This window comes from Nycticebus coucang, chromosome 2 (genome assembly GCF_027406575.1).
Source record: "Nycticebus coucang isolate mNycCou1 chromosome 2, mNycCou1.pri, whole genome shotgun sequence".
Lineage (NCBI taxonomy): Eukaryota > Metazoa > Chordata > Mammalia > Primates > Lorisidae > Nycticebus > Nycticebus coucang.
In genome coordinates, this window is record NC_069781.1 from 165,736,864 (window position 1) to 165,763,655 (window position 26,792).

Sequence of the window (26,792 nt, forward strand, 5' to 3'; positions counted from 1 at the left end):
GAGCTTGTAGTCCCAGGTACTTGGGAGACTGAGGGCAAGAGAATCGCTTAAACCCAGGAGTTGGAGGTTGCTGTGAGCTGTGATGCCCCAGCCCTCTACCCAGGGTGACAGCTTGAGGCTCTCTCAAAAAAACATAAAAATAAAAAAAAAAAGACATGGTATCTCTCTGTTGCCCAGGCTGGATTCAAACTCTTGGGCTCAAGGCATCCTCTCACCTCGACCTCCTGATAGCTGGGGCTACAGGGGTGCACCACTGCACCCTGTCCAGAGAGGGTTTTTAATGGCTGCACAGATCCTAACCTCTCTTCCTTGCCCAGCCTGCTTTGCTAGCAATTACATCAAAAGCTTTTGACCATGAGGAGGCTGTTAGGGGAGGAGCAGTGATAACCAGCAGCTGTGCTGTTGCTGCACAGTGGCTGCTGTGTATCAGACTCTACTAGACCCATTTGGTTGTTAAGAGTCTTCCTGGCCCTGGGGGATTATCCACAGGCTCCATAACAGCATTTCAGGAAGAAGAGGGGCCTTTCCTCCCAATCAGTTCTCTCTGTGGGTCCCTCCAAGCCACACTGCCAGTCACGGGAATGGACAGGCCACCACTACTTTCTCCACATTGGATTTTATTGCCACCTGTAGTTTAATAGCTGGGAGCCTGATGCTATTTGGAATACAGTTAAATTCATCTCACTATGAGGTTATTGTAGTAACTGAAAGGCTTTGGTTTTCATCTCTATTAAGCCCATTAGAGCTTAGAATTGTGGAGCTTGCAATTGATACAAATTCCTCAAGGCTACAGGCAATGTTCCCCTTAATATTTAATGGAAGAGAAGTACAGCTCTCTCACACTCTTCCCTGGGCAATGGAAGGAGATGTGGCTAGCCGAGTTAGGAGGAACGCACGGCTGTCAGCTGTTAGGCTGGGCTCTGCGGTGGCTGGGTGCTGGTCTGCTGCCTGTTATTTCCCGCCTGACCTCCCTGGTATCCCTAGACCAAGCCACACTATTCCTCTATATCCCTATCCCTAAGTGGCTGGGCTCAAGGGATTTGGGACCATCTGGGGCAGGAACATCCCTGAACTGCCTGTGGAATGAGGGAACAAACAGTTGTGTTACTGTCTGGGTCAGGAAAGGTATTTGTGAGTGTGTGCTTTTTAAACGTTTTCTAGCACCCTAGGGAGTCACCCTCTCCTGGGTAGGCCCCAGGTCCCATCTAGCCCCCTTGTCACAGGAGAAAGGAAGGAGAGATGGCCTCAAAGCCTAGGGTTTAGGAATAGCTCTGGCCTAACACCCAGAGCCTCAGTGAAATGTTCTGGAAATGCCTCACCCCCAGAGGGGCCCTTCATCCCCCCACCCAGGCTGTTGAACAGATGGGGGGAAATCAGCAAGGGGAGGCCCCTTCTCTATGGGATGCCCTGCTGGTATTGTGTGTCAGACCCTATCACTAGCCATCCAACCCCAATTTTGGAAATCAGCATTGGGGCTTGCTATACTAGAAAGAGCCTGGACTGGGAGGCAAGAGGAATGGTTTGGCCTCTAGTCTGCAGAAGCTCTTCCACTCTCTGGGCCTCATTTCTTTGGCTATAAAATTGGGGAGCTAGACTGTCTCTAAGGTTCTTCCTGGCCCTGCATTTTCTGATGTTCTGAGCTAGAGCCCAAAATGACTGGGTAGCCCCCTGACAGCAAGCTTAGAACTAAGGTCTAGCCCAGGCCAAGTCTGCTGTCTCATCCCTCTTTCCACTATGAAAGTGGAGAGGGGCCAAATCTCCAGAGGGAGGCACTAATTGCAGGAAAGCAAGCTGTGACGTTTGCACCCTGGATCAGGGCTACAATGAAAAGTTTGGAAGTCAGTGAGGCACATCCTTGGAAAGAATGGCTGTGCTAATAAAGGGCTCATGTGTCCATTTTTCTGGGCAGGGCTGCCAGTAGAAGGGGGAGAGATCAGCAGGGTGAGGCACAGAGTGGGGTGTGACCCTGAGGGGGCTCCTGGGATGTGACTGTCATTACCACCCCCATCCTCATATATCAGGCCATATTGGTACAAAAGTTGTCTTTATTGAGGTCTAGGTAAGAGTTAGGCACTTGGCCAGGACAGCAGCTTAAATATGAGGCAAGCAGGCACAAGTTAGCCATGCCCAGGGCCAGGTTGGGGCAGTGAGGCTATAGGTACAGACTGTCCCCAGATGGACAGAAGTCAGGCTAGGAAGAAGAGGAGGAAGAGAACACAGAGCAATCTGGGTCAGAGGCCTGGTGGGCTGGCCCCAAGGGTCTGGGCAGGAAGCTCTGGGTGGCAGGTCCAGCAGGGAGGGGACTGGGCTCTCGCTTCACATGCCCCTCAGGCCTAAGCCTCAGCCTCTGGCAGGGGCAGCCTAGCTGGAGGGGACCTTCCCTGGCTCACTTCTTCACCTTGGCATCATAGGTGCCTGCGTTCTTATAGGCACTCACATAACCGCTGTCATCCAGGATGTCCTGCCGTCCAGCAATGCCCTTGCCCTTGCCACTCTCATCGAAGCGTTCCTTGTGAGAACCGGTATACTTGCTGGTGTCAGTCAGTCGCTCCACAGCACCTCCTGTTTTTGCTTTCTGTTTGGACAGAGTTCCCCTGGGGCACCTGGTGAGTGAACCCAGCCCTTCCCATCCACAGCCAACATTTCCCACCTGCCCCTCAGGGGCCACCCGGACCATTAGGGCACTTACAGTGACGCCCACATTGGCTGGTTCTTTGCCTGCCACCAGCTGACAGATGGCATCGAAGGCCTCTTCCTTGCTCTTCCCCTTGAATCGCTTGGTTGCCAGCTCTTCCAGGGCCTTTTTGAACTCCTCATAGTTGATGACCCGAGCAGACTTCCCCCTGACAGACATGTGGGCACCATGAGTGTTCCCCATTCATCCCCCCTACAGGGGAAAGTGAAACTGGAGTCTCCAACCACCATAAATTATATAATCAAGTTTCTTCCCCCACATTTGGAGAAATCAAAGGGGTCAGCACATCTGGAATGCAATAGACGATTCTTGCACTGGAAGAATCACCTTTGGGATCATGGCATTTCCCTGCCCCCTTCTTGAGATCCTCCCTGGGTACCCCCCATGCCCCACCTTCTTGGAACATGAGCAGCAGGGGCTGCTTGAGGCTCACTTGACTTTGGAGAAGACGATGTCGACATCAGTCCCTGTCACGGTCTTTCCATCAGCCACCTTGCAGTCCTTGCACAGCTTGGCCCAGTTCTTGCCATTCATCTCCTGCCCACTGGCCTTGGGGTCACCATGGATGGCAAACTTGCGAAAGCTCTCCTCCAGGCCAGCTATGTCCGTGCTCGCTGCCATGCCACCCTGTAGGGACCCACCTTGGTCACCTCCAGCCCAGCTATGTCCATGCTCATTGCCATGACACCCTATAGGGACCCACCTCAGTCATCTCCCAGCCCAGCTCCCCTCCCTCCCCCCAGGCATAGGACATCACTACCTCTCCCTCAAAACCTGCAAGATCTGAGCTGGCAGCACTTCTACAGACTCAGAGTTGGAGCTGGAGCCCCTGGGCAGAAGGACCTATACTCCTAGGTCCCAAACCCCCGAGGAAGAGCCCAGAGAGGAAAGGTCCTGTTGCTGATGCCAAGCCCTGGCTCTGTGTAGGGTTCAGCAGATGAAATCATGATGCCCACACTGGGATGGGAACAGAGTGGCACTGTCCAGGAAGATTGTGAGGGCAGCAGCTGGGGCCATGGCTTTGTCTGGTCCTGGCACAAGGCCTGCTTGGGTGGAAGCGAGGGTGGCAGAAGGCCCCCTCCCTGGAAACCCCACGCCAAGCTGGGTCAGGGCCAGGCCAGGCTGCTGGATGGGCAGGTATTTAGTTAGGACAGTGTCTCTGTAGCAAGAGCCAGCCCAGGTCTGAGAAGGGAGCCAGAGCATGGGCAGAGGTGCATGCCCTAGGCAGGGGTGCAGCTGGTCCAGACTGGCCTTGTTACTATTTGCTGTTAAACAAAAACATGAGGAGAGCAGAAGCTTGGGGCTGGCCTGGCCACAGTTTGTGAAGCCTGGAGACAGTTGCTAAGGGAGGGTGGTGCTGCTTAGAGAATGTTGCTAAGGGCAGAATGGTGTCAGGACAGCTCAGGGAGAAGCTCCCAGTGCTGTTGGGCTGGGCTAGGGAACAGGGAGCCCACGGGTGGGGCAGGCCAGCACTCCCCATGCCTGGGGCATAACCGTGGCTTCCTGGCCCCTCGCCACCCATTGGGGCCATAACCTCCCACTGTGGGGTGTAGGAAGAGCAGGAGATTGGAAGCCATCCTGGGTGGGGGCTGTAGAGTCATCAGTCTCAAGATGCATGCTGGCAAGTGGGGCTGTGGCCTTGATGCTAGGATCCTACACTGGAGCACACTTCCCCATGTCTACAACTCAGCCCTCCACTGAGGTCCTGAGCCACGCCCTGAGTACACCAGTTCACATTCCCAGGGCCCACATGCGTTCAGCCCTGGCCCTCTACACCCTAGGCCTTGTACCCCAGCCACACCCTCAGCCCTGCCACAGCTCTGGGACTAAGCCCTGATTGCTCCTTTGATGTCCACCCCCTACATATGCACTTAGAGGCCTGGACTAAGACACTCGACAATACCCTCAGCCCTGCACTACCTCCCCCGACATCCCTCCACCTCGGTCCACTGTCCACACCCTCAGCCCTACTCTAAAACTCCTTCCACATAACACAGGCCTGTATGCGGCCTCCCCAACCACACCCTCAGCCCTGCACTGCAGCCCCCTCTGTCCCCACACCCACAGCCCTTACCAAGACCCCAGCCACAGCCTCAGCAATTGGCTACCCCCACATACCCACAGACCTTTATGAAGGACCCCCGACCACACCCTCAGCACCCCTGCATCCACACACCCACAACCTCTGACCATTCAGCCCTGCACTGCAGCCCTGGTCAGTGTCAACACTCACACATTGCCATTGCCAGGCTTGCAGGTACAGTGCTGAGATTCCACCCACCCACACCCGCTCCTCTGCTGCAGCCTCTTGCCCACACCCTGAGTTCCAGCAACCAACTTCTAGCTCCGCTGGTTATACTAGGGCCTCCACTGACCACAGCCTTGGCCTGCCTGGCTTTTCCCTCTCCCACTACCACTGGCCTTGACACTGAATTCCTCCCCAGTAACACACTCACCTGTCCCTAAATTGCAATTTCTGGGATTGTGGCTCCTATGTTACAGGGACTTCTGTGGGATCCTAGTCCACACTGCACTCCCCTAGGTGCAACCTCCCGCCAGGAACCCCGAGACCACACTTAGTTCATCAAGGATAATGTCCAGGGGAGCCTGAGTGCCACAGGATGCTTGTCGCAAGCAACTGGAAAGATCCCGCATCCAGTGCTCACTTTGTCTGTAGGAAGATGGATTGCTGGTAATTCCAGAGCTGGTCAGGTGGAGCCAGGCTCCTCAGGCCGCAGGGGTCTGCAGGCCATGGATGGAGTGGCCACGCCCTTGAACTGGGGCCACCCGCCCCGCGTTCCCGCTGGGACAGCTGGAGTCATCAATCAGCCGACAAGGAGGTGGGGGCTGGAGGGTGGAATGCTTGGGGCCAGGGCAGGGCCGCTAAGCTGGTACCATTGGGGTTGGAACCCCTTTCAGGCCGCTCCTCCCACCCCCTTATCGTGCAGGATATTCATTACGGTCCGCGTGCCGGTCTCCTACAGACTTCTACCTCGTGTCTGCTCCTGCAGTGCGCGTTCGGATGGACAGAAGGACACAGGAATGGACCGACGGACGCGGGAGGCCAGGCGGCTCCGCAGCTCCGCTCCCTGCCGGCTCCCGGGCGGGACTGCAGCCCGGGCGGCTCCTCTGTATTATCCCCTGTTTCTCGGTCTCCATAGAGACGGCGAGTCCCACCCCCGGGGCTGTCTCGACGGGAGAGTGACCAAGGTCACGCTGGCCCCGCCCACCAGACCCCGCCCTCTCCGCGCTCCGGGCTCCGCGGGGGCGGAGCTGCTGCTGCAGCCTTATCCCGCCCCTCCCCTGCAGCTCTGCGGTCTTCCCGGGTGGGAGACCTCTGCGGTTCTGGCCGTCCTAGGATGATACATGACGGGAAAACAGCTCCCCATCCTGGGCTCTGCCCAAAGTTCAAAGCTGTATCCTCACCTCCAGGGGAGACTCAGTTTCCCTGAGCGCAAATAAGAGGCCGTTTAGGAGCTGAAAGGAGGTCGGGGAGATGAAGAGGGACAAGAAAATCCTCTCCTTGACAGGGGTCTACAATTGACTGAAAACGATAGCTACCCATTGAATGAGTGTCATCTGCAGGCCACAACTTCTGAGTTCTCCCGACTGAGGCCAGAGCTCTAAGGAGAGGGGACAATGAATCATGCATTGCCCAGCCCTAGAATGCTAGTTCCCCCGAAGGCGATCCCGCCACCGGGAAAAAGCTCCTGGACCTCCCGGGTCGCCCCCTCCTTTCATTCCCACCACTCCTCGGCCTTGGCCTCACAGCATCTGCTACCGCGGCTATCTCCGGAGCCCAGAGCCTGCTTTCCCTCAGTCGCTTTGATTTCGCTTATCTTTAAGAAAAATGACCTCCTTCAGGAAGCCTTCCAAGGCCTTGTCTAACCTCGAGCCTAGTACCTGAGCGCCTAGGAACCCCCCCACCTCCGCCCCACCAAGCCGATACCTCCATATGACAATCTGGGAGGCCAAACTACTGTACAAGTTTCCATCCACCCTCGCCCCCAGGCTGACGGGCAGTGGTCCGGCTGCTCCAGGGCCATGGACCTTGTCACTGGGAAAGTAAGCACTAAATCCGCAAAAGCATAAAAAAGTTTATTGGAGCATCATGGCCAGGTGGGCGGGTATTGCTTAGTCGTGGGGGAAGGAGGCCGATCCCGCCGGCCGTAGGGGCCCCTAAAGTGCACTCGGTGCGGCAAGGGTGGGATGTTGCATAGAGAGTCGGGCCGGCCGCTCCTCCTCGGCCCTTCTGTTCCTTGGCCCAGCTAAGCCAGGCGGGCCTCCCGGCCGCCCCGCGCTCCGGGCTCGCCGCTGCTCCGGCTCACGAAAACGGCGGGCGCACGCGACTGCAGCGCCAGCCCGGCCTCCCGGCCCCTGCCCCCTGGGGCAGCCAGAGCCGCGCTGCCCAGGCGCGTCTGCGCCACAGGAATCACGTCCATGGACTCGGCTGACGCCGAATGGTAAGCGCCTGCGGGGCCAGCGGCGTGCACTGGGCTGGCACCCTCGGAATCAGTAGACGACGAGCTGGAGCTGCAGACTGGGGTCCCGAGCTCTGCGCACAGGAGGGCAACGTGAGACCAAGGGCTGCGACTCCGGGATCTGCTCTTCCCTCCCTCGGAGTTCCCTGAGCAAGACCCGGATAGGAAGGGGTGCTCACCCCGCAGAATCTCAGCCTTCGGAATCTTATACACGCGACACGTACTCTTTTTCTGCAGAGGCACATGAGAAACTGAAGGCCCCGTGTCGCCAAAGCAGCAGGGGCATATGGCAGAGAGGGAGGCTTCTTTTGCACCTCCCTCCAACTAGACAGGGAACCTGGCATCGGTCCCTTCTACCTGGGGTCGTATCGCGGGAGGCAGAGCGACGGTGTCTGGGGAGGAGGACGGTGGACGCTCCACTTGGCCGCTGGTAGCAAGAAGCCTGGAGGGACTGAGGGGAAAGCAGGAGGGTCAGCCTGGGTGCTGCTCCCCAAACCCGCCCACTGGAGGTTTCCATTCCCAACAGAGGATAAGCGGCCTTCATCTATCCAAGGCCAGGCTGGGCTGTACCCACACCCATGCCTTGGTTTTGACCTATGCCTTTTCTCCCACCTGGGATGGCCCTGCCATGCTAATGGGAGATGCCCAGGTGGCTCAGGTCCAACTCACTTGGCATTCACTGATGCTGGCCTGGCCCAGCCTGGGGGTGGTGCATGCACGTGGCTGAAGGTCCGCATGTAGAACTCTGTCTCCTGAGAAGGTGGGAGTCAGGGAGGCTGGGTGACCAGATGCAAGGATCTCGTGAGTCCTGAACCCACACAGTCCCAAACACAGGCCACCTCCCTGGCCTCTGTGGGATGGCCCAGGCCTTGCCCAAGGGCCTAGGGCTGTCCTCCTAGTCCCCAGCTGTGCTGAGAAAACCCTCTGCAGAGTGAGGCTTTAAACACCCTTTACTGGACCTCACCCCAGGCCCAGGTCCTCACTTCATTTAGTCAAAACTCCACCTCCTCCAGGAAGGCTCCAGCCCCATGGGTCTACACACCCCCTCTAGAGGTGCTCAGCCACGCAGCGCAGGGTGGTGTGGAAGCTCAGGGATGCCCTCTCCTGTTCCTGGCCCTTCTCAGAGCTCCAGCCTCTAAATGGATTTTTTCCCCAGCTGAGAGCTGGAGCAGCAGTTCACAGGCCAGAGTGTGCATCTGAGATTGTGTGCACAGTTCCCTGCTCCCTAGGAGCTGAATCCTGGGCATCCCCTCACCTTCACAATGCCTGCCACAGTTCCAGCTGCTGGGGGTGGGGTGGGGTGGAGGCACGGTTCCCCTGCCCTCACCCTGAAAGGGAAGGTGGTGAGTGGTGGAATGAACTACAGTCTGGGACCAGACTTATTGGTGAATTGTGACTTCCTTAATTGCTGATCTTCACAGCAACCTGCGGTTGGCAGATGTGCCTCCCTACCCTGGAAAGCGACAGCGAAGGGCCTTGAGCCTGGGAGGTCGCAGGAGCAGCTTAGGACTACATCCCGACCTGAAGGACGAGCCCCTACCCGCCCCTAAGGCTGCAGGTGAGGAAACAAAAGCCAGCCTGGGAAGGGCGTGGTGCAGAGTGAGAGCGGGGCGGGGGCGGAGTCTGGGATCGAGGCGCACCCAGACAGCTGTCACCCTCTCAGCAGCCATTTCCATGGAGACGGAGGCGTCCTGACTAACTCGGAGACGACACTGTAACAAGCAACGCTGTCTCTAAAACAAGCCTATGTTTGGGGGGCAACGGCTCTAAAGAGAGGCCCCTCCCGCATTCTTGCTCGTGTTGGGGGTGGGGAGCCTGCCTACAGGGGCCCTGAAAGATCTAGGGAACAAAGCTCAGCCAGCCATCCCTGCCCAAACTCTGCCCAGGCTGATCCTTTGGAAAGAGGTCTGGGGGTGCTGGTCTGGGCAGGAGAGCCCATGGTCAGGGATCAGAGGCGAATTACAGGGATTGGGACCTCAAGGTGCCCTCCCCACATCTTTTCCCTTCCCTGGTGTGGACCCAGCACTCCTCCAGGGGCCAGCAGAGAGGGGCAAAGCTCACCTTGGGGGCCCTAGGTTCTGGAGGGTGGGGCAGAGAAGGGGCCAGCAGTAGAGGATTGTCCCAGAAGCCTGAGGGGCCATGATGGGACTGGGGCCAGGCCCTAACCAGCTGGGGGAAGTCTGAGTTTCACCAGCGGGTCCTCACTCAGATCCCCCTCCTTTCATCACAGCTGACCCTAGGACCCATCCTCAGAGACCTTCAAAAAATTGCACATTCCAGAATAGTACTCAGCCTCGCCTCTCTCCCCTCTAAAGGAGGATAAGCATATCACATCTACCCTCTGAGTATGCCTCCTTTGCATCATTTTTAGATGGACAGAACTGCTGCCACACTGGGCCCCAAAGACCAGGCAGAGCAGAGGCAGAGCCCTGGAGTCTGGGCATCCCAGAACCAGCCCTGCCTCAGTGGATGCCAGCTGTGAATCTCCTGTCTGCTTTGCCTGCCTCAGTCCTCTCTGTGATGATGTCCATACAGGCCAGTGCCCAGCACCAGGGCAGGTACACAGTGGTATGGCAGAGAGGATTCCACCACAGCCAGCATGCTCCAGGCCCAGGCCTGCACAGTCCTGGCAGCCTGACCCACATGCAAGGTCCAGCCCTGGGGATGAAAACAGAAGAGGCGGGGTCCCAAGCCCTACCCCAACCCGCCCACCAGCCTATGTTTGTGTCCAGTTGCCATGAGGACTCAGGATCCAGCACTCGGCCTTCCCAGAGATTCATGCCTGGGCCCCCTGCCTTCCCAGTCCCTAGGGGCTCTGAGGACTGGACCACCCAACCCCCAGCTGCTGACCTCAGGAAGCCACGGGGCATGGGAATAGGGATAGGCTTGTCAGCAACTGGGCTGGCCAGGCTGCAGAGCCTCTGCTTCTGAGTGGGGAGACCTTAACTCTCCTAGACCCAGCTTCTATTTAACCTTTCTCAGCCTCAGTATGCTCATCTGCAACATGGGTGTGGCAACAGTACCTGTTTTATGGGTTATTCTAAGGATAAAGCAGGATAATGGGCATAAGGGCTCAAGGTCACAGATGGAAAGAACTGATGGCTCCATCCTGGCCACTGTCCCAATCTTGGCTGTAGTCCTGGTCACTGGTCCATCCCCTCTCTTCTGCAGCCCCAACTGTCTGCTTCAGGGCTCCTAACTTTCAAGCCCTCCAGCGCATGCTTGGAGCCTGGACAGGTGTGCACATGAGGCCAGGGTCGGGGAAACACAGAGCTCCCTCTGGCTGTGTCCACACTCGAGCAAGTGGGCAGGTGCTCAGTACAGACTTGGCCCCAGCTGCCCCCAAGATCCCTTCTCCAGAGGCAATTCCAGGCTGGTTTTCCATGCTCTGCATCCTCACTGCTCCTCTCTGCACAGCCCCCCCACACACCAAAACAACAGCCCCATTTCCCACCCCTCAGCCCTCTGGGCCACCTCTATACCTGAATGGGCCGCATCTTGGGGGGACATGACTCGAGCTCTCTGTGGGCCCCCTTTGCCTCCTGTGGTGGGCGGTGCCGCACGATGTACTCATAGGTGGTGAGCTTGTGCCAAACTGGGAGGGGGGGAGAGGGCTCAGTGCAGTGGAGAGGGGACCCTGGAACTCATAAGGGTAAAGAGGGCACCCAGCTCCAGGCTGAAACCAGTGTCCCCAAATACACTAAGTCCTAGGGTGAAACCAGGCCATCATAAAGAACCAGCAGTGGGAAGGGGCATAGTTTCAGGGGTCTACAGCCCAATTAGGGACCTCCCAGCAGCCTAGGGACCTATATACCTGGCAGGGCAGGTGGGGAGGGGCACTTACTGAGATAAATGTGGAAGCAGAGCAGGTGGCCAAGCAGGGCTGTGGACAGCAGGCCCAGAAGGATGAGAAGAGCAGCCAGGGCCAAGATGGCAGGAGCCTGGGTCTCCACAGGGGCAGCAGGCAGGAACACGAACCACACATCTGTGTGATTCTTCAGGACTGCAAAGCACAGGCCAAGTGCAACCAGCCAGAGCTGTGACCAGTGACTAGAACAGACCCAGGGTCGGGGGTAGGAATGGGCCTGGGGCCTAAACTGACCTTCAAAGTGTCGGTTGGTGCGCAGCCGCATAGGGTTGACAAAGAACTCCACAAAGACATAAGTGGCCACCAGCACCAGGAGCAGGACACCCAGTAAAGCAGATGCTACACTCTGTAGAAAAAGCCTGGACCCAGCCACCAGCCGCTGTCAGCATCTGTGTGCTCCAACTTAGTAAAGGCCATGAGCTCAGAAAGGCTCACAGCTGGGGGTGGGGGCCTGCACCTCTAGCCCACAGCCCCAACTTTTCAGAAGCCAAAGGTACAAAGCAAAGTAAAGCTGGGGGGCCACCTCATCTGGTGCCACCTTTCTCTGGGTCAGGAAGGCAGAAAACCCCAAAATCCACCCTCAGTCGTCCCCAATGGCACCGCAGAAGCATCACTGTCACAGACAAGCTCCCTGGATGCACACCAGCCCCGCGCCGCGTTCCACGCGGGAGCCCAGGCCCCGCCCTCAAGCACACGACCCAGGCCCCCTGCAGCCAGGCCCCACTCTCACCGGTAGTTCCTCTCGCCCACACAGTTGTTGAGCCACTTGCAGTGGTGATCGAAGCCGCACACGCACTTGTTGCAGGCGCTGCAGTGCTTGGAGCGGGCACTCCTGCAGGCGAGGGGCACCGCGCGGTCAGCAGGCGCATTCCACCAGCCCTGCGGCTCCGGGGAGGACTCCAGCCGGCTCCCTCGCCACACCGAGGAACGCGCGCCCCCTGCAGGCACCGCGAGGAGGGGCCCCAGAGGACAAGGAGGGGTTGGGAACGCGTTGTGCTATCCTGCGGAAGGACTGCACACCTAGGTGAGGATGATATGAAACGGAAAAGGGGATTCCTTCCCAAGGAAGAACCCCGGCGACAAGCCAGAAGATGTAGGTGTAGGGGGTAGGGAGCAGGTTAGCAAGGCTACCGGGACCAGGGCCTGCATTGCCCTTCCTGACATTTCCATTCCTGGGTCCCCTTTTCCCTGCCATTCTATGGGCATTGTACTGGCTTTCTTCCAAAAAACAGTCTGTGTGCACTAATCAAAACGGAGTCACAGGCCAGGCGCCTGTAATCCTAACACTCTGGGAGGCTGAGGCGGGTGGTTTACTTGAGCTCAGGAGTTTGAGATCAGTGTTAGCAAGAGCAAGACCCCTTCTCTACTTAAAAAAAAAAAAAAATAGAAAAAGTAGCCAAGCATACTGGTGGCCACCTGTAGTCCCAGTTTGAGGTTACTGTGAGCTATGATGACATCACAGCACTCTCTATCCAGGGAACAGAGTGTGACTCTGTCTCAAAAAAAAAAAAAAAAAGGCTCAGCGCCTCTGGCTCAAGCTGCTAAGGCACCAGCCACATACACCTGAGCTGGCAGGTTCTAATCCAGCCCGGCCCGCCAAAACAACAATGACAGCTGCAATCAAAAAATAGCCGGGCGTTTTGGCGGGCGCCTGTAGTCCCAGCTACTTGGGAAGCAGAGGCAGGAGACTCGCTTGAGCCCGGGAGTTGGAGGTTGCTGTGAGCTGTGATGTCACGGCAGTCTACCCAGGGTGACGGCTTGAGGCTCTGTCTCAAAAAAAAAATAAAAATTCAAGAATAAACAAAAAAGAAAGGGAGTCACAAGAAGAGGAGCAAGCAGCCATCTGGGTGGGTATTAAGGCAGCTCATTGCAGGGGGTCAGCTGAGGGGTAGCCACACTTAACATGCAGGTGAGAATCTCCCAACCTCCCAAGGCCCAAAGGAGTGTGTGAGAATGGGGCATCACCCCTCCCCAGGAAAGGACAGAGCCCTGCAATGGGCACCAACTGCCAGCGCAGCCACCAGAGGCACCATGCTGACTGGTACCCAGTGTATGGCAGGGTGGCCTCATGACCAGGTTCTTAGCACCTTACCACTGTGGGCTTCTAATTTCAGTGGACAGACTTCTGACCTGCTGCCTGGGTCTTCAGATTAGATGTGTGGCTCTGGCCTTGGACCACATCCTCATCCCTTTTCTCCCACCTGAGGGGGGAGACTGGGAAGCTCCAGAAGGGAGGGGAAGGCCTCTACAGAGGAAGTGGGGACCAGCCAGAAGATATGGGTGCTCTACGTTCTGACTCCTCTCCTCAACAGAAGTGTAACCTGGGGCAAGTTGCTTGGCCTCTCTTGGCCTCAGACTGCTCATGTGGAAATGCGGGTCTGCTTAGGGCCAGGCAGGCCCGGTTGTGGTTCTGGCTTTGATGTAAGTAGCTGTGTAGGACTTCAGCAGGCCTGTCAGCCTTTCTGGGCTCTTCCTCCTCTGTGAGGTGAGAAGATGCTGCCAACCGTGCAGGATGCCTGTGCACTGTGCTTAGCACATAGTGAGTCCTCAAGCATTAACTCTCCTCCCCAACCCAAGTGGGAATGCTTATAAGAAATGGGGAGATGGCATTGGCAGTCAGTCACTAGAAATGTTTGTAGCAGTGCCAAATGTTTCCTACTTTAACTGTTGGAATGCTATTTCACATCTTCTATTTCCAGCCACCCAATCACCTTCTCAGGGTCTTCTCTGTCACTCCAAGATTCTTTTTTTAAGACAGGGTCTTGTTCTATTGCCCAGGCTAGAGTGTAGTGATGCCATCATACCTCACTGCAGCCTTGAACTCATGAGCTCAAGTTATTCTCTGCTTCAGCCTCTGGAATGGTAGGTAGAATATGGGTGCATGCCACCATGCCAGGCTAATTTCTCTCTCTCTTTCTTTTTTAAGAGACAAAGAAGTCTTCACTTTTTCGCCCTCAGTAGATACTGTGGTGCCACAGCTCACAGCAACCTCCAGCTCGGGCTTAGGAGATTCTCTTGCCTCAGCCTACTGAGTAGCTGGGACTACAGGTGCCTGCCACAATGCCCGACTATCTTTTTTTTTTTGAGACAAAGTCTCACTCTGTCACCTTGGGTAGAGTGCGGTGGCATCATAGCTCACAGCAACCTCAAACTCTTTGGCTCAAATAATCCACTTGCCTCAGCCTCCCAACTAGCTGGGACTATAGGTGCCCACTACAATGCCCAGCTATTTTTAGAGACTGAGTCTCACTCTTGCTCACTCTTGAACTCCTGAGTTAAGGCTATCTACCCACCTCAGACTCCCAGAGTGATAGGATTACAGTAGGCTTGAGCCACCATGCCTGGCCCTTTTTTTTTTTAATAGAGACAAGGTTTTGCTATGTTTCTCAGACTGGTCTTGAACTCCTGGCCTCAAGTAATCCTCCTGCCTTACCCTTACAAAGGGCTAGGATTCCAGGCTTAAGCCACTATGTCTGGTCAAGACTCTTGATGAGGGTTCTGAAGTACCGGGATAACTGTGAAGCCCTAGCCGCTCCTTTCTGCCATGCACCCCCTGCCGGTTCCCAGGCATACTCTGCACCCACATGTACCCACATCCATACATTCACATGCACTCACACATCCACGTCGCACAAGTTGCAGTGCAAGTCCTCAATGACGTGTGCATGTTGGCTGCGGTTAAAGATGGGCAGGGGGCCCACATAGCTCTTGTCCCGGACGTTAGCATCTGCTGGATCGATGGAGACGGCAGTCAGGTGCACCACGAGGTGGCCGGCAAAGATAGCGCCCATGCACTAGCCCAGCAGGTTAAAGACTCACTCTACACTCTGCTGGCTGGGAGCCCACCCTACTCCCTGTGGCCAGGGAACTTCTTCACCCCAAAGGCCAACTCCCCTAGAGCAGAGATCATCTGCCTGTGCCACGTCCCACCTCCAGCTGCCCTGAGCCTTCTCATCAGAACTCTTCAGTGGGACCCTGTCCCCTTAAATGGAAGAGGAGAGGGGCTATCTGGTAATGGAGCCCACAGCCAATACTGCCCACTGCTGCCACCTAGGGGCTCAAAAACAGGGCCCTGGCCTCACTGCTCCAGGTCCAGCACAAGTCCTGGCTGGTCTGAACTTAGGCCAAACCATCCATCCCCTAAGGTCAAGGGACCTAAAGTTTAAGTTGTGAACCTGCTTATCTTGCTTTCAAAAGAAGTCAGCTCTTGAGAGGGCTTCAGCCATCCCCTTCGAGTAACTGGGCCAGATAGAGAATCCCTTGCAGACAGGGACCTTTACACTCACTGCCTACCCCACTGGGAGTCCAGGCACCTGGAGCGCTAGGCTGAATGTCTGGGAGGGTGCTCAAAGCCTGATGGGTGCAGCATGGTTAATTCCTGAAGCTGAAATGCAGCTCTTCCAGGACCTATCTGCTCAGTGCTTGGGCCAAATACCGACAACTTGCTGCTAAGTCTCCATGTGAAAATCACCCATATATTCTTCCTAGGTGGCTGTCCACCTTCTTCCTTCCCTCCCCCAACCTGCCTACCCCATTCTTCATCCATGCCCTTGACAGTCAGGCAGACGTCATCCCTCCATCCTCCATCCATCCTCTGTCCAACCCCCTTTCTTCTCTTCCTCCTCTTCCTAGCTGCCAAATTTCTCCATGAGCCCTGATGTGTCTCACCACACCTGAGAGATAATCCCCTGGTTGGCACTGACCTCTCTGTCCCTATGGCCACTGCTGCGGTCAGGTCTTCACTTCTTGGCTGGGTCACTCCATAGTCTCCTAACCCTGCCCCTTCAGCCTGTGTTCCTTGGAGTCTACTCTTCACAAAGTGAGCTTTTTAAAAGCTTAAACCCAAATCACTCCCTGTTCAAACCCTGCAAAGGCCCTCAGTGGCTCTCCAGCTAAAGTTCACTCCTCAGGGCTGGGTGGAGACCCCTTTTGTTCTGGCTCCTCCTAAACCTCTGTTATTGCCAGTTCCTGCACCTCCCCACTCCAGCCTTCTTCAGACCAGAGTGAGGGCAAACAGTTAGCTTCTGCTTGCTCTAGCACTTCTTTGGCTCCACCCCCTGGTTCATTCAATCAGCTGCTTACTGAGATGTTCTTTGGGCCAGGCACTGAGGGATAAGACAGGGACAAGACAGACTTGTCCCTAGCCCTGAGGAAACAACAGTCTGCTGGAAAACCACAGACATTAAAAAAATGGGTTAATTACAATGAAGAAAGTTCACAGGACTATGCCAATTTGTAACCAGGTGACCTTGTCTAGTCTGAAGGGGTCTCCCCAAGGCCTCAAGGAGAAAGAACTGACTCAGCTGAGACTTGGGGAAGAAGGGATTATGGGGACCTGGCAAGTAAAGAGAAGAAGAAAGGGGGCCTGGCTGGAGACCGTCACTGCTGGGAACATGCAGAGTGCCAGCCGGAGGTATGGCTGGAGTGTGGTTCCAGCTCATGGCTGCCTTGCAAGAATGAGAGTCCGTGTTGCCAAATGCTAGCTTCTCAAAGGAACCAGAAATCTGGGGTTTTATGTGAGATTTCTCAATGTTTAAATGTTAAAGAAATAAATAATTTTTAAAACAGACCTACAGAAGGAATACTTAAGATCTGTACATTTTGTGTGTTAATTATATCTCAATTTTTGAAAAATCTGCAGGCCAGCTTAGCTCATGGCTGCCAATTAACCTCTGACTTAGCTGGGTGTTGGGGCTAGGGAAAGAGGCAAGGGGCCTCCAGACAGACACTAGTGTTGCAGAAACAGAGAAGAATAGGGAACATGGTACCAGAGGAGACTGGGAAGGCAGACAAGGTCCACAACATAGAGAGCCATGAAGGCCATGGAAAGATCTTGAACCTCATTCCTTCAGGCAGGAAGAAGCCGTTAGAGCATTCTAAGCCAGGGAGCGCCAGGGTTCTTCAGTTTCTAAGCCAGCACACTCACATTCACATTTTATGTGTTCTGGTGCTCACACATACCCTAACATGCTCCTCGCCCTCTCATCCCGGGAGGCAGGACCCTTCCTGTCAGACAGAGGAGGAAGCTGAGACCCAGAGAGCTGACAGAGGAGGAGGCTGAGATCCAGAGAGCTGACAGAAGCCATTTAATCCGCACAGCCCTGAAGGCCTAGATCAGACACCAAGCTCAGCTGCTGACTCTATCTCCCAGGCTTTAAAGCCCATTCCGGCTAATCGCCCTTAGGTGACTCTTGCTCCCTTCCCCTGGGGATCACCTTCTTGAAGGACACACATGCTAGGACACTCTTGTACAAGTTCTCTGGACAAGGGCACTTCAACCCCCTGACCTTAAAACCATGTCCTCTTCTCCTGGGGGGCTGGGGCAAAGACACCACTGGGTTCAGGCAAGTCTATGTTTGTCACTGTCCCCAGGAGCCTTCAGGGCATCTCTGTCTTGCCTCTTGTCACATTCAATCTCATCCTGAAATGGTCTGAGTTACAAAATCAATAAGATCATAAACAGTCCTAGGCATACATAGCCTGATAATCTGTCCGTAAATAAAAACCACAACTTAAATGTACCAGAAAACTTACTACCTAAAATAATTCTGTGACCAGAAAAGTGACTTTTTTGAAAAGTGAAAGCTTCGGCCAGGCGTGGTGGCTCACTCCTGTAGTCCCAGTGCTGTGGGAGACCGAGGCGGGTGGATTGCCTGAGCTCAGAGGTTCAAAACCCATATGAGCAGCAGTTAGCCAGAGTAAGACCCCGTCTCTACTAACAACATCAAAAACAGCCAGCATCGCAGGAGAAAGAAAATCAACAACAACAACAAAAAAGGAGTACTTCAAATAAAGAAGAATGAACAAGCACACTGAAATTAAAAATTAAAAAAAAAGAAAAGTGAAAGCTTCTTTCATAAACAGAATAACCATACCCTAATTTGTCCTTTGATTAGCTCTGAACACAATGAGCTTAAAGATGGTTCTAACTAAGGCTGTCTTCTGTGGTCACGCCTGTGGTACTGTGGTTGGTAAGATTCATATCCATGTGGGGCTTTAAATGCTCCAAAGTACTTTAGATTTGTCCACTCACCCTGTCACATGGAGGCCAGGCAGGTAAGCAGCTGGTTCCTGGAAATGGGCCCACCCTGCTCTGCCCCACCTGTGCTCCCTGAGGCTCTGAGCCCAGTTTCAGGCCTCTGCCATGTCTGTCTATCCATGGCTCCCCTCTTCCCGCCACTAGCCCCACACTTTCCCAAGGATACAGCGTAGCCAGCAGGCACCCAGTGGTGAGGCAGTAGGGGAACAAGGATCCCAAAGCCGATCACAGCAAAGAAGAGGTACAGCAGCCAGGCCACGATCTGGAGGGGGTGAGGAGGCCAGCTCCACCCGTTGCGGCGGGATCGCTGGCCTTGCAGTTCCGGGGAGGGTCTGCCGGCCTGCTCAGCCGCTGTCCACACACTCTTCTCAGGGGCCGTCTTATTAGAGGGCTTGTTGCAGATGGTCATCTTCCAGAGGGAGAAAGAACAGTGAGAGTATTGGCGAGAAGAGGTTGGGCTGGAGCCCAGGGCCCCACTGTAACTGGCTGGGTTTTAGTACCACGGCGAGCAGGCTGGGACCTGAAGCCACCACCCAGCTACTTCTGTGGGGCAACTTGGGGTCTTAGCATGATAGAGACGGGCAGTGGGGGAGGGTGGTTGTGGGGTGCTAGCTCAAAACCCTAGTGCAGACTCTGGTTCCAGCCTAGCCAGGACAAGGTAGGAGTAACCAGGGTGTATTCAGGACACAGTGTGGCTGCCTCAAAGTGCTCTGTTTCTACAGCCATCAGAGTTAAACCCAATAAGACATGTTCTCATCTGGTAACAATATCTGGCTGCGTCCAGAACGATGAGAACACATGCTGATTCTGTCAGGATTAGTCACCTCTGTCCTGAGGTCCAAATGCAAGTGTCAGAGACAGCCCCTGTATCCTATGGGGCAGGGAGTGGGGGTGCTCAGAAGAGGGTATGCCTTTGTTCCTCAGCAGACCTGGAACCTTTGGACTGGGAGACCCTGAACCTCTGCCCCATGCCTCAGAAGGGCTTCTGGGCTGGGGAGAAGCCAGCACACATGAGAGAGAGAAGGATTCCTCTCACTTCTCTCCAGCAGCAGGAAGGACCACATCTCTCTAAGTAAACTTGGGCCTAGTGCACAGATTTACCCCAAAAGGTGGGCTAATGCCCTCTAACCCACTTGACAGCTCAGGGAAAGGCCAGGCCTCAGTCAAAGCCATATCACTAAATAGCAGAAGCCCCCATCACCCCCTCTTTAGCTCAACAGCTCGCCTGACAGCTAAAAATAAATGCAGGATAGGATGGGGTGGGTATCATTTGGACCCAAGAGGGGACTGCAGCTGAGGCAAGCAGCGCCACACCTGGGGAGTTAGGCTAGCTCTGCGCTCTTGATGAAAGGGCCGGGAGCAAAGACAAAACCCTAGTAGCTGGACTTTCCTTTCAGGAGCCCCTGCCCGTGAGCCAGGGAATCTGACTAAGCAAAAATGTTATGGCAGACTCCCCCCTGCACATCTGCTGGTAATGCCTTTCTTACCTCTCAGCTCCACAAAATAAGACCTGATCATTGGAACCAACCAATCCCTTCACCCAGGAAACTTTCCCTGATGTACCAAGTGGAGTCAGGGGGCCCTTGTGCTCAGTCCTTATTGGGCAAGTCACTTTGCCATTTGGAACACTTGGCCATCCCCATGTCTGCTTCCCCTGTTACAATAGCTTCCCCTAAAGGCAGAAATGTGCTGTGATTCATTCTCCTATGACCCCCACAAACCCTCCCCCACGCACCCAGAACTATACCTTGTACATAGTAGATGCTCAGTAAACATTTGCTGACTTGAAAACATCTGAAATAAAAGGAGTGGGCACAGTAATGGAGTAGAATCCTGGTTCGCCGGAAGCTATCTAGGCCCTACTCTGCCCTGTTATCAATCCCCTTAGCCCACCCCTAACCCTACACAGCCATTATATACCCGTCCCTCCCTGCAACCCAGTTCCCACTGCTGACTGATTATTATCACCATGACTGCTGGACAGTCACTTTTTATTTTTTGTAGTTTTTGGCCGGGGCCGGGTTTAAACCCACCACCTCCGAGATATGGGACAGGCGCCCTACTCCTTGAGCTACAGGTGCCACCCTGGACAGTCACTCTTAGCTACTCTGTCCTTCAGTCCATCCAAGGCTCACAGCCTCCTGAAAGCCAAGCTTGGCATTATTTCAAGTCACTTCTGAGTTGTCTCATCTCAAAGCTAAATGGAGCAAACAAACTTAGTTTTCTCCCAGGCATTCAACTGGAATTCTTTGGTCACTTGTCTTCTATAAGATGACACAAAAGGGAAAAAAAAGAAAAGCTCCAGCTTCGGAGGAAACAGATATAGGTTCAGTTCCTAGTTCTGTACTTATTAGCTGAGTGGCCTGAGTTTCCTCATCTGAAACACAGGGGTGGGGGTGAGGCACGGTGGCTCTCACCTGTAATCTTAGCACTCTGGGATATGGAGGCGGGCAGATTGCTTGAATTCAAGACCAGCCTGAGCAAGAGACCCCCATCTCTAAAAATAGCCAGGCACTGTGGCAGGTGCTTGAGGCCAGGAGTTCAAGACCAAGCTGAACAAGAGCAAGACCCCATCTATGATAAAAATAGAAAAACTAGCTGGGCATGGTGGTGGGTACCTGTAGTCCCAGCTACTTGGGAGGCTGAGACAAGAGGATTGCTTGAGCCTAAGACTTCAAGGTTGCTGTGAGCTATGATGCCACAGCACTTTACCCAGGGCGACAAAGTGAGACTCTATCTCAAAAAAAAAAAAATCAGTGGTGGGATGCCTCTCAAGGGAAGTATATAGATCAGCAACACTGTAAATAAATAAATCTTTGACACAGAAATGCTCACCATATGCTAGATGTTATCATTACTCTTAACTAGCTCTCTGGCTTGTCTTCAGATGGCTAAGCTAAAGCTAGTTCATCTGATAGTTTATAAGGGTTATGTTCAAAGGGACAGAGTTGATTGAAGTTGCTTTCTTAAGTCAGTGGCCCAAGGAACACACTATTATAAAAGCTAAGTCATTGGATGCCATTCTAATCTTGTCACCACTGATCAAAGGTGTCAAAAGTGGTCCATAAGCTGGCATTATTTCTTTTCAATGTCCCCAATGGTAGCAAATCTTTGTCCTTGAGTTTTGGATACAATAAAAGGTCATTAGGTCAAGCCCTGGGTGGTTTAGCTGGGTGATTCTGCTCTGGGGCAAATCCCTGGGGCTTGTATATCAGATCTCCTGTGACACCATCACCCACCAAGGCAAGTGCTTTGAACAAAATCCATTAATTTGGATCCCTAAATTCTGGCTTTCTCTTTGCCATCTCAAACCTAAACAACCCTACAGCTTGAGGGAGTTTCCAAAGACAGAAACAGAGGCATGTGACTGATGCCTCCTGACTGCCTGGCAGGGCCACAGGCAACCCCAGTGGCTGCTGCACCCAGACTCCTGAGGTAACTCCAGAGTTACCATCTGAAGCTGGGGCCTGCCACCAATAGCCTTGGGAATGATTCTGACCCCAAATCAGGTTACCCTTGGCCCAAAGAGGTACCACTTGCCTTAGACAGTGATGTGGGGATAGTGCTGTGAGACAGAACTCTCTTATAGCAGCAGCAGCAGCAACATTCTGGAATAGACACCCAAACTGGCCAAGAAGCATGCCACCTGTCCTGAAAGCCTGGCCAGCCAACTCATAACTGATAACATTTTCCTTTGCAGAGTTGGTGGCCACAAATTCCTTCGACCCAAAAGGTTTTGATTAAAAGGGCTGGGAGGTCAGAGAGAATCCAAGATGGGGCCCCAAGATGGAAGATGGACAGGACCACACACTGTCACCAGACCCAGGGACTTCTCTGGCTGTCTCTCCCCTCTCAGCACTTTCTCTAGGAGTCCATATTGAAAGGTGTGTGGCTCTACTCCCCGATATCACGGCCAGCTGGCACACACAGATGTTGGCCAGTCAGAACTTACTTTGGCACAGCCCCTACACTGAGGACATAAACACAGTTGACATCCAGTACCTACCCTCAAATTAAGCAAATTAAAGTAGCCTAAGGGGCTTCCTTTCTGGGGGCCCAGAGAGGCACAATCAGACATCAGTGGGCAAGTGGGCATTCTAGAAGCCCATGCCAGGGTCAGCCATTCAGTGTGATGGAACACAGAGTGGACAGGTTGGGGGGTAGAGGAAAGAGTGGGGGAGGGCCCAGTGAGAGATGAGCTCTGACCTGCTGTGGGACTCGGATTACCTAGTGGGACCTAGAAGGCCAGGCAGGGAAGTTTGGGCCCTGCTGAAAAAGTCACAGGGAATCAAAGGGAGTTTAAAACAGGAGAGTGACATATGGTGAGTGGTGTTTTGGAAAGCTTTGTAACCATAAGGGGGAGGAAGGCACCCCAGGACGTGACACCACAGCAAGAAGGCCTAGTGAGGCCAGCAGCCCACAAGCCCTGTCTTGAGGAGGAGGTGGTCAGCAGGTGGAGGTAAGGCCTGCAAACTCCCCTTGCCCACCCAGTACCCCCAGCTCCATCTATGGTGGCTGAGAGGTTGGAGGACCTTGGTAAAACATTCTCCATGTACTCTATGGTGTCTACTCCACAGAACAAACCATAGAGAGTCAGGCAGACAGGGATAAAAGGAAGTATTATGGCCACAGGAACTACTGTCTGGGTCTGAGGCAGATTGGAGGGGCAGTACAAGCCCATTTGTCTCTACAAAGTGAAGATCATTACTAGGAGGTCAATAATCTATTCTCCTTAACATTCATTTGCTAATAGCATTTTCAAAACAAGGTTAGGCTACCTTAATTTGCCTACTTAGTCAAATGAAAGAAATCTGAAGGCTGTAAAACAGAGATTTTCATTTTTTTAAAATCATGAGTATATGCTGTTTTCATTTTGGGGGGGTTGTTTGTGTGTTTTTGGGACAGAGTCTCGCTCTGTTGCTCTTAGTAGAGTACAGTGGCATCATCATAGTTCACTACAACCTGCAACTCCTAGACTTAAGTGATCCTCCTGCCTCAGCCTCCCCAGTAGCTAGGACTACAGGCATGAACCACTGAGGCTAGCTGATATTTTTTTCTATTTTTAATATAGCTGGGGTTTCACTCCTGACCTTAAGCAATTCTCCTGCCTTAGTCTCCCATAGTGCTAGGATTACAGGTGTGAGCCACCCTACCCAGCCCATGTACTGCTTTTGAAAAAAATATGTATGTCAAATAATAAGGGATATTACCTCCTGCCTCCTGGCCCCACTAGGCTGCCATGTAGACCAAAGGCACTTATGTGATCCAGAGCTCTCTCTGTACCAGGCCAGACAAGGAATTCCTGCCCAACAACTGTGTAATAAGAGCGCTTGGTTTTACTGAAATGCTTTCTCACTCTTGAAAGCAATTCTGGGTTGTGCAGCTGCACAGCCGTGAGGAAGAGCTGCTAGGGATATTGTCAAAGCTGGAATCAGACAACCAATAGCACAACAGAGGGGTTGCTGGGCAGGGCCTTGTTTGTCCTCAGTCCATACCAGCTCAGCTCTCTGTGACCCCCAGAACCCAAAGGGAAGGTGCACTGTACAAGGAAGTTTTGCTCCCAAGTTTCTTTTCTTTCTGCTAGCAGATTTATGGTTTCCATGTGAGAGATTTTCTATCTATGGATATTTCTAAATGTTTTCCACTTTTTCCCAGAATCTGCTTTTGAAATAATTTTCACTGAGATTTAACAGATGTCCAATTTAACAACCTAAAGGAGTGCTGGAAAGAAAACACTTCACCGTGCACATTGTTTTATACTGCAAAAAGTCACTTACAAAAGATTATTAGGGATGTTTATTATAATTCTGCACAGGTGCCAAAGAAGTCTCTGGCCTTAAAATTCTGAGAAGTGGCTACAGTTCAACCAAGGGATACATATCACACAACTCCTAGAAATAAAACTGGAACTTCAAGTTGTTCTCAAAGACCTCTCCAGTCATTGCTCTGGCTGAGCCTTCACTTTCTCATAAACAATATGCAGAAGTCCGATGCTATGGCAAGAAAAGCTTGAAACCTCAAACTCATTCCTGAGTTCATGTGGTCTGCAAATATTTTCTGTGCCATTCTCCTCCTGAGGCAACCACTGCAGACTGTTTGTGATCCAAGTTAAGCCGAGGAAAGGGGACAAGAAGGAGGTAGTGACATGGAGCAGAAAGAAAACTAATGAAGGGAGGCAAGAGTTGTTGATTTTAACCAGGAAATCAACTCATAAGACTGTAGGAGTCAGCCTTGGGGAACACCCACCAAGAAACAGTCATTAAGGAGAAAACTATGGCAGAACAAAGTAAGAAAAACAAAAGCAAAGCAAAACAAAACAAAACCTGGTTAATTGAGGGCCATTATTGCATCCCCCGTGGTGATTATCTGTTTACAAACCCATCTCCCACAGTGAACCACACTTCACCCATGTCTAAATCCTGCTCTGCTTTGGTAAAGGAAGTTAAGCCATTTCTTACCATTTCTTTTTTTTTTTTTTTTGGCCGGGGCTGGGTTTGAACCCGCCACCTCCAGCATATGGGACCGGCGCCCTACTCCTTGAGCCACAGGCGCCACCCCATTTCTTACCATTTCTATTGCCATCATCCTGACCCAAGCCTCCATCATTGCTCATCTACACTGTTTTCAAGGACAATAAGCAAACCTAGTATTTAGAGGGCACTTAATTCTGTGCCAGACACGGCTTTGAGGGCTTTAATGGAATTTACTTATCCAACCCACACAAGTCTCTAAGGCAGGTCCTGTCATTTCAAGCTGTCCTCATAGATCTCTCGAGTCACACTGGTCTCAGATCCAGCTGGCCCCTCACTTTCTCACTCATAAACAACATACTGAACAACATCCTCTTTCCACAGATGAGAACGCTGGACTCCGAGAGGCTAAGTTCTTCCAGGAGGAACATCTAGATTGGCAGAACTAGGATGGCCCTTAGCTCACTTCCCAGTGTGCCCTGTCACAACCATGCTGCCTACAGCAGCCAGAAGGAAGATGTGCTTTTCCAAAACTTGAAACTCATCAAAGTACAGTAGTTTCCCTGACCTGCTGAGATAAAGTTAAAACCTCCACCAGGGCATGCAGAGCTCCCCTCACCCTTTCTGTGCCATCGTGTACTCTGCTGCCTCCAGATCTTTGCATTTGCTTTTCCCTACTTCAGAAACACTCCTCCTCTGCTCACATTGCTGGCTCCTTTCCAATCTTAAGGTCTTAGCTCAAAACTGGCCTTTTAAGACAGACTAACGTCTCCACTTCATCACCAGAGAACTTAACCCGACCTGAAAATCACTGTAGTCATGTATATGGCGCCTGCTCTCCACCGGCCTCCTTCACACTCGGCGGGTTCTGAAGACCTGCCGCGCCTGTTCAGAGGCCTCTGGGCCGACCGTGGCCCTGGGCCTGGCACACAGTAGGCGCTCAATGTTAATCTGTGAACCTGATGAATCCTGGAAGGAAGCCCTGCACTCTGCCGTGTTCCTGGCGCTCAGGCCACGGGCTCCGAGCAGAGGCAAGCCCAGAGCCCGGCCAGGCAGCGGCAGCCGCGACCCGACAGCTCGCGCCAGGCTCTGAGGGGAGAAACGGGGCGAGGGCTCCTCACCTGCGCGTCGCGGCGGCCGTGTCAGATCAGCCCTGCCAAGGTCAGCCAGCCTGGCCGCCCACCCTCCCCCGAACAACTGGGTTTCAGCCCCTCGCGACAGAGACGGTCCCCGGGTCCAGGCGGCAACGCGCCCCGGAACGGGGCCCCATCCCGGACGGAGGTTGGGCCGGCTTGTCCTCCGCCTCCGTCTCTGGCGGGCTCGCGGTACTGCCAGGCCAGGCCAAGACGGGCTGGGCCTCGTCCGGCGCTGGGCCCGTTCCCTCGGCAACGGCGCGGGCTACGGCGCCCCACAGCGGCCAAACCGCGCTGCGTCACTTCGCGCGGGTACCCTGGCTTGGGGCGGGGTTTGCCAGGGACCCCCTGGAGCCCCGGCCGGCCCTTTCCTGATTTTTTTCTAACCTCTCTCCTAGAAACCCACTTTCCCTATCCTCGATCCCCAATTTGCCTTCCCAAAATCCTAATTTGACCTAAAGGCGCCCCCATCCTGTTCCTCCCCTGAGACCACCACTCTGAGGAAGACCCTTAGTCAACTTGCACACTTTAATGAGATTATGTGCTGGGTACGGGACATATCCTGGGGAACATCCATGAGATCCCGGTGCTTCAGGGAGCTTACACTTTAAAGGGGAAACTGAGCTGGACAAATAAATGATATAACTAAAAATACAAGTGTCCCAGAATATAAAATAAAATAATTCATTTCCTTATTGCCTTTAAATCAAGCATAAATCTACTGAAAGCCCACTCCTCTGATGGGAAATTTGGGCTGATGGGAAATTTACTCTTGGTCTCCACTGGGCTCTTCTTAGCCTATTTCTGGGCCATCCTCTTCCCTGTTACCTGACTTATCTTTCTTCCTCTTATTTTGTTAAAGTGGGTGGTAGTCTGAATAAGAGGCTCCCAAAGGTTTCTTCACCCTAATTTCTGGAACCTGTGAGTATGTTACCGGACATGTCCAAAAGGATTTTGCAGAGGAGATTAAGTTAAGAGTCTGGAGATGGGGGAAGAGTCTCTTGGGTCATCTGGGTGGGCTCAGTGTGGTCACAAGGACTCATGTAAGAGGGAGGCAGGAGGTTCAGAGTGGGAGAAAGACATATAAAGGTGGGACAGAGGGCAGA

At 53.5% G+C, this 26,792-nt stretch overlaps 2 protein-coding genes across 8 annotated transcripts; both read right to left on the reverse strand.

Moving 5' to 3' along the window:
- Positions 1 to 2,027: 2,027 nt before the first annotated feature.
- On the reverse strand, positions 2,028 to 5,863 carry TPPP3 (tubulin polymerization promoting protein family member 3). 2 transcript variants are annotated; one of them, XM_053603944.1, is made up of 4 exons: positions 5,688 to 5,863; positions 3,129 to 3,322; positions 2,690 to 2,843; positions 2,028 to 2,575 (listed from the first exon to the last, which is right to left on the reverse strand). In XM_053603944.1, the coding sequence occupies exons 2-4, from the start codon at positions 3,314 to 3,316 to the stop codon at positions 2,387 to 2,389; spliced, it is 531 nt and encodes a 176-aa protein (XP_053459919.1). In that variant the 5' UTR covers positions 3,317 to 3,322; positions 5,688 to 5,863; the 3' UTR covers positions 2,028 to 2,386. The 2 variants fall into 2 exon arrangements, with proteins under 2 accessions (XP_053459919.1, XP_053459930.1); XM_053603955.1 differs by lacking the exon at positions 5,688 to 5,863 and adding an exon at positions 5,362 to 5,646.
- Positions 5,864 to 6,772: 909 nt separating this feature from the next.
- ZDHHC1 (zinc finger DHHC-type containing 1) lies at positions 6,773 to 25,936 on the reverse strand. Of its 6 annotated transcripts, XM_053603927.1 has the most exons (12): positions 25,675 to 25,934; positions 19,831 to 19,877; positions 18,250 to 18,492; positions 14,663 to 14,838; positions 11,775 to 11,876; positions 11,279 to 11,403; positions 11,021 to 11,179; positions 10,659 to 10,771; positions 7,846 to 7,928; positions 7,534 to 7,627; positions 7,356 to 7,407; positions 6,773 to 7,250 (listed from the first exon to the last, which is right to left on the reverse strand). In XM_053603927.1, exons 2-12 carry the CDS (start codon positions 19,837 to 19,839, stop codon positions 6,964 to 6,966), a joined length of 1,443 nt encoding a protein of 480 aa, XP_053459902.1. In that variant the 5' UTR covers positions 19,840 to 19,877; positions 25,675 to 25,934; the 3' UTR covers positions 6,773 to 6,963. The 6 variants fall into 6 exon arrangements, with proteins under 6 accessions (XP_053459902.1, XP_053459900.1, XP_053459901.1 ...); XM_053603925.1 differs by having other exon boundaries at positions 6,773 to 7,407; positions 25,675 to 25,935; XM_053603926.1 differs by lacking the exon at positions 11,279 to 11,403 and having other exon boundaries at positions 6,773 to 7,407; positions 11,021 to 11,226; positions 25,675 to 25,936.
- Positions 25,937 to 26,792: the final 856 nt, after the last annotated feature.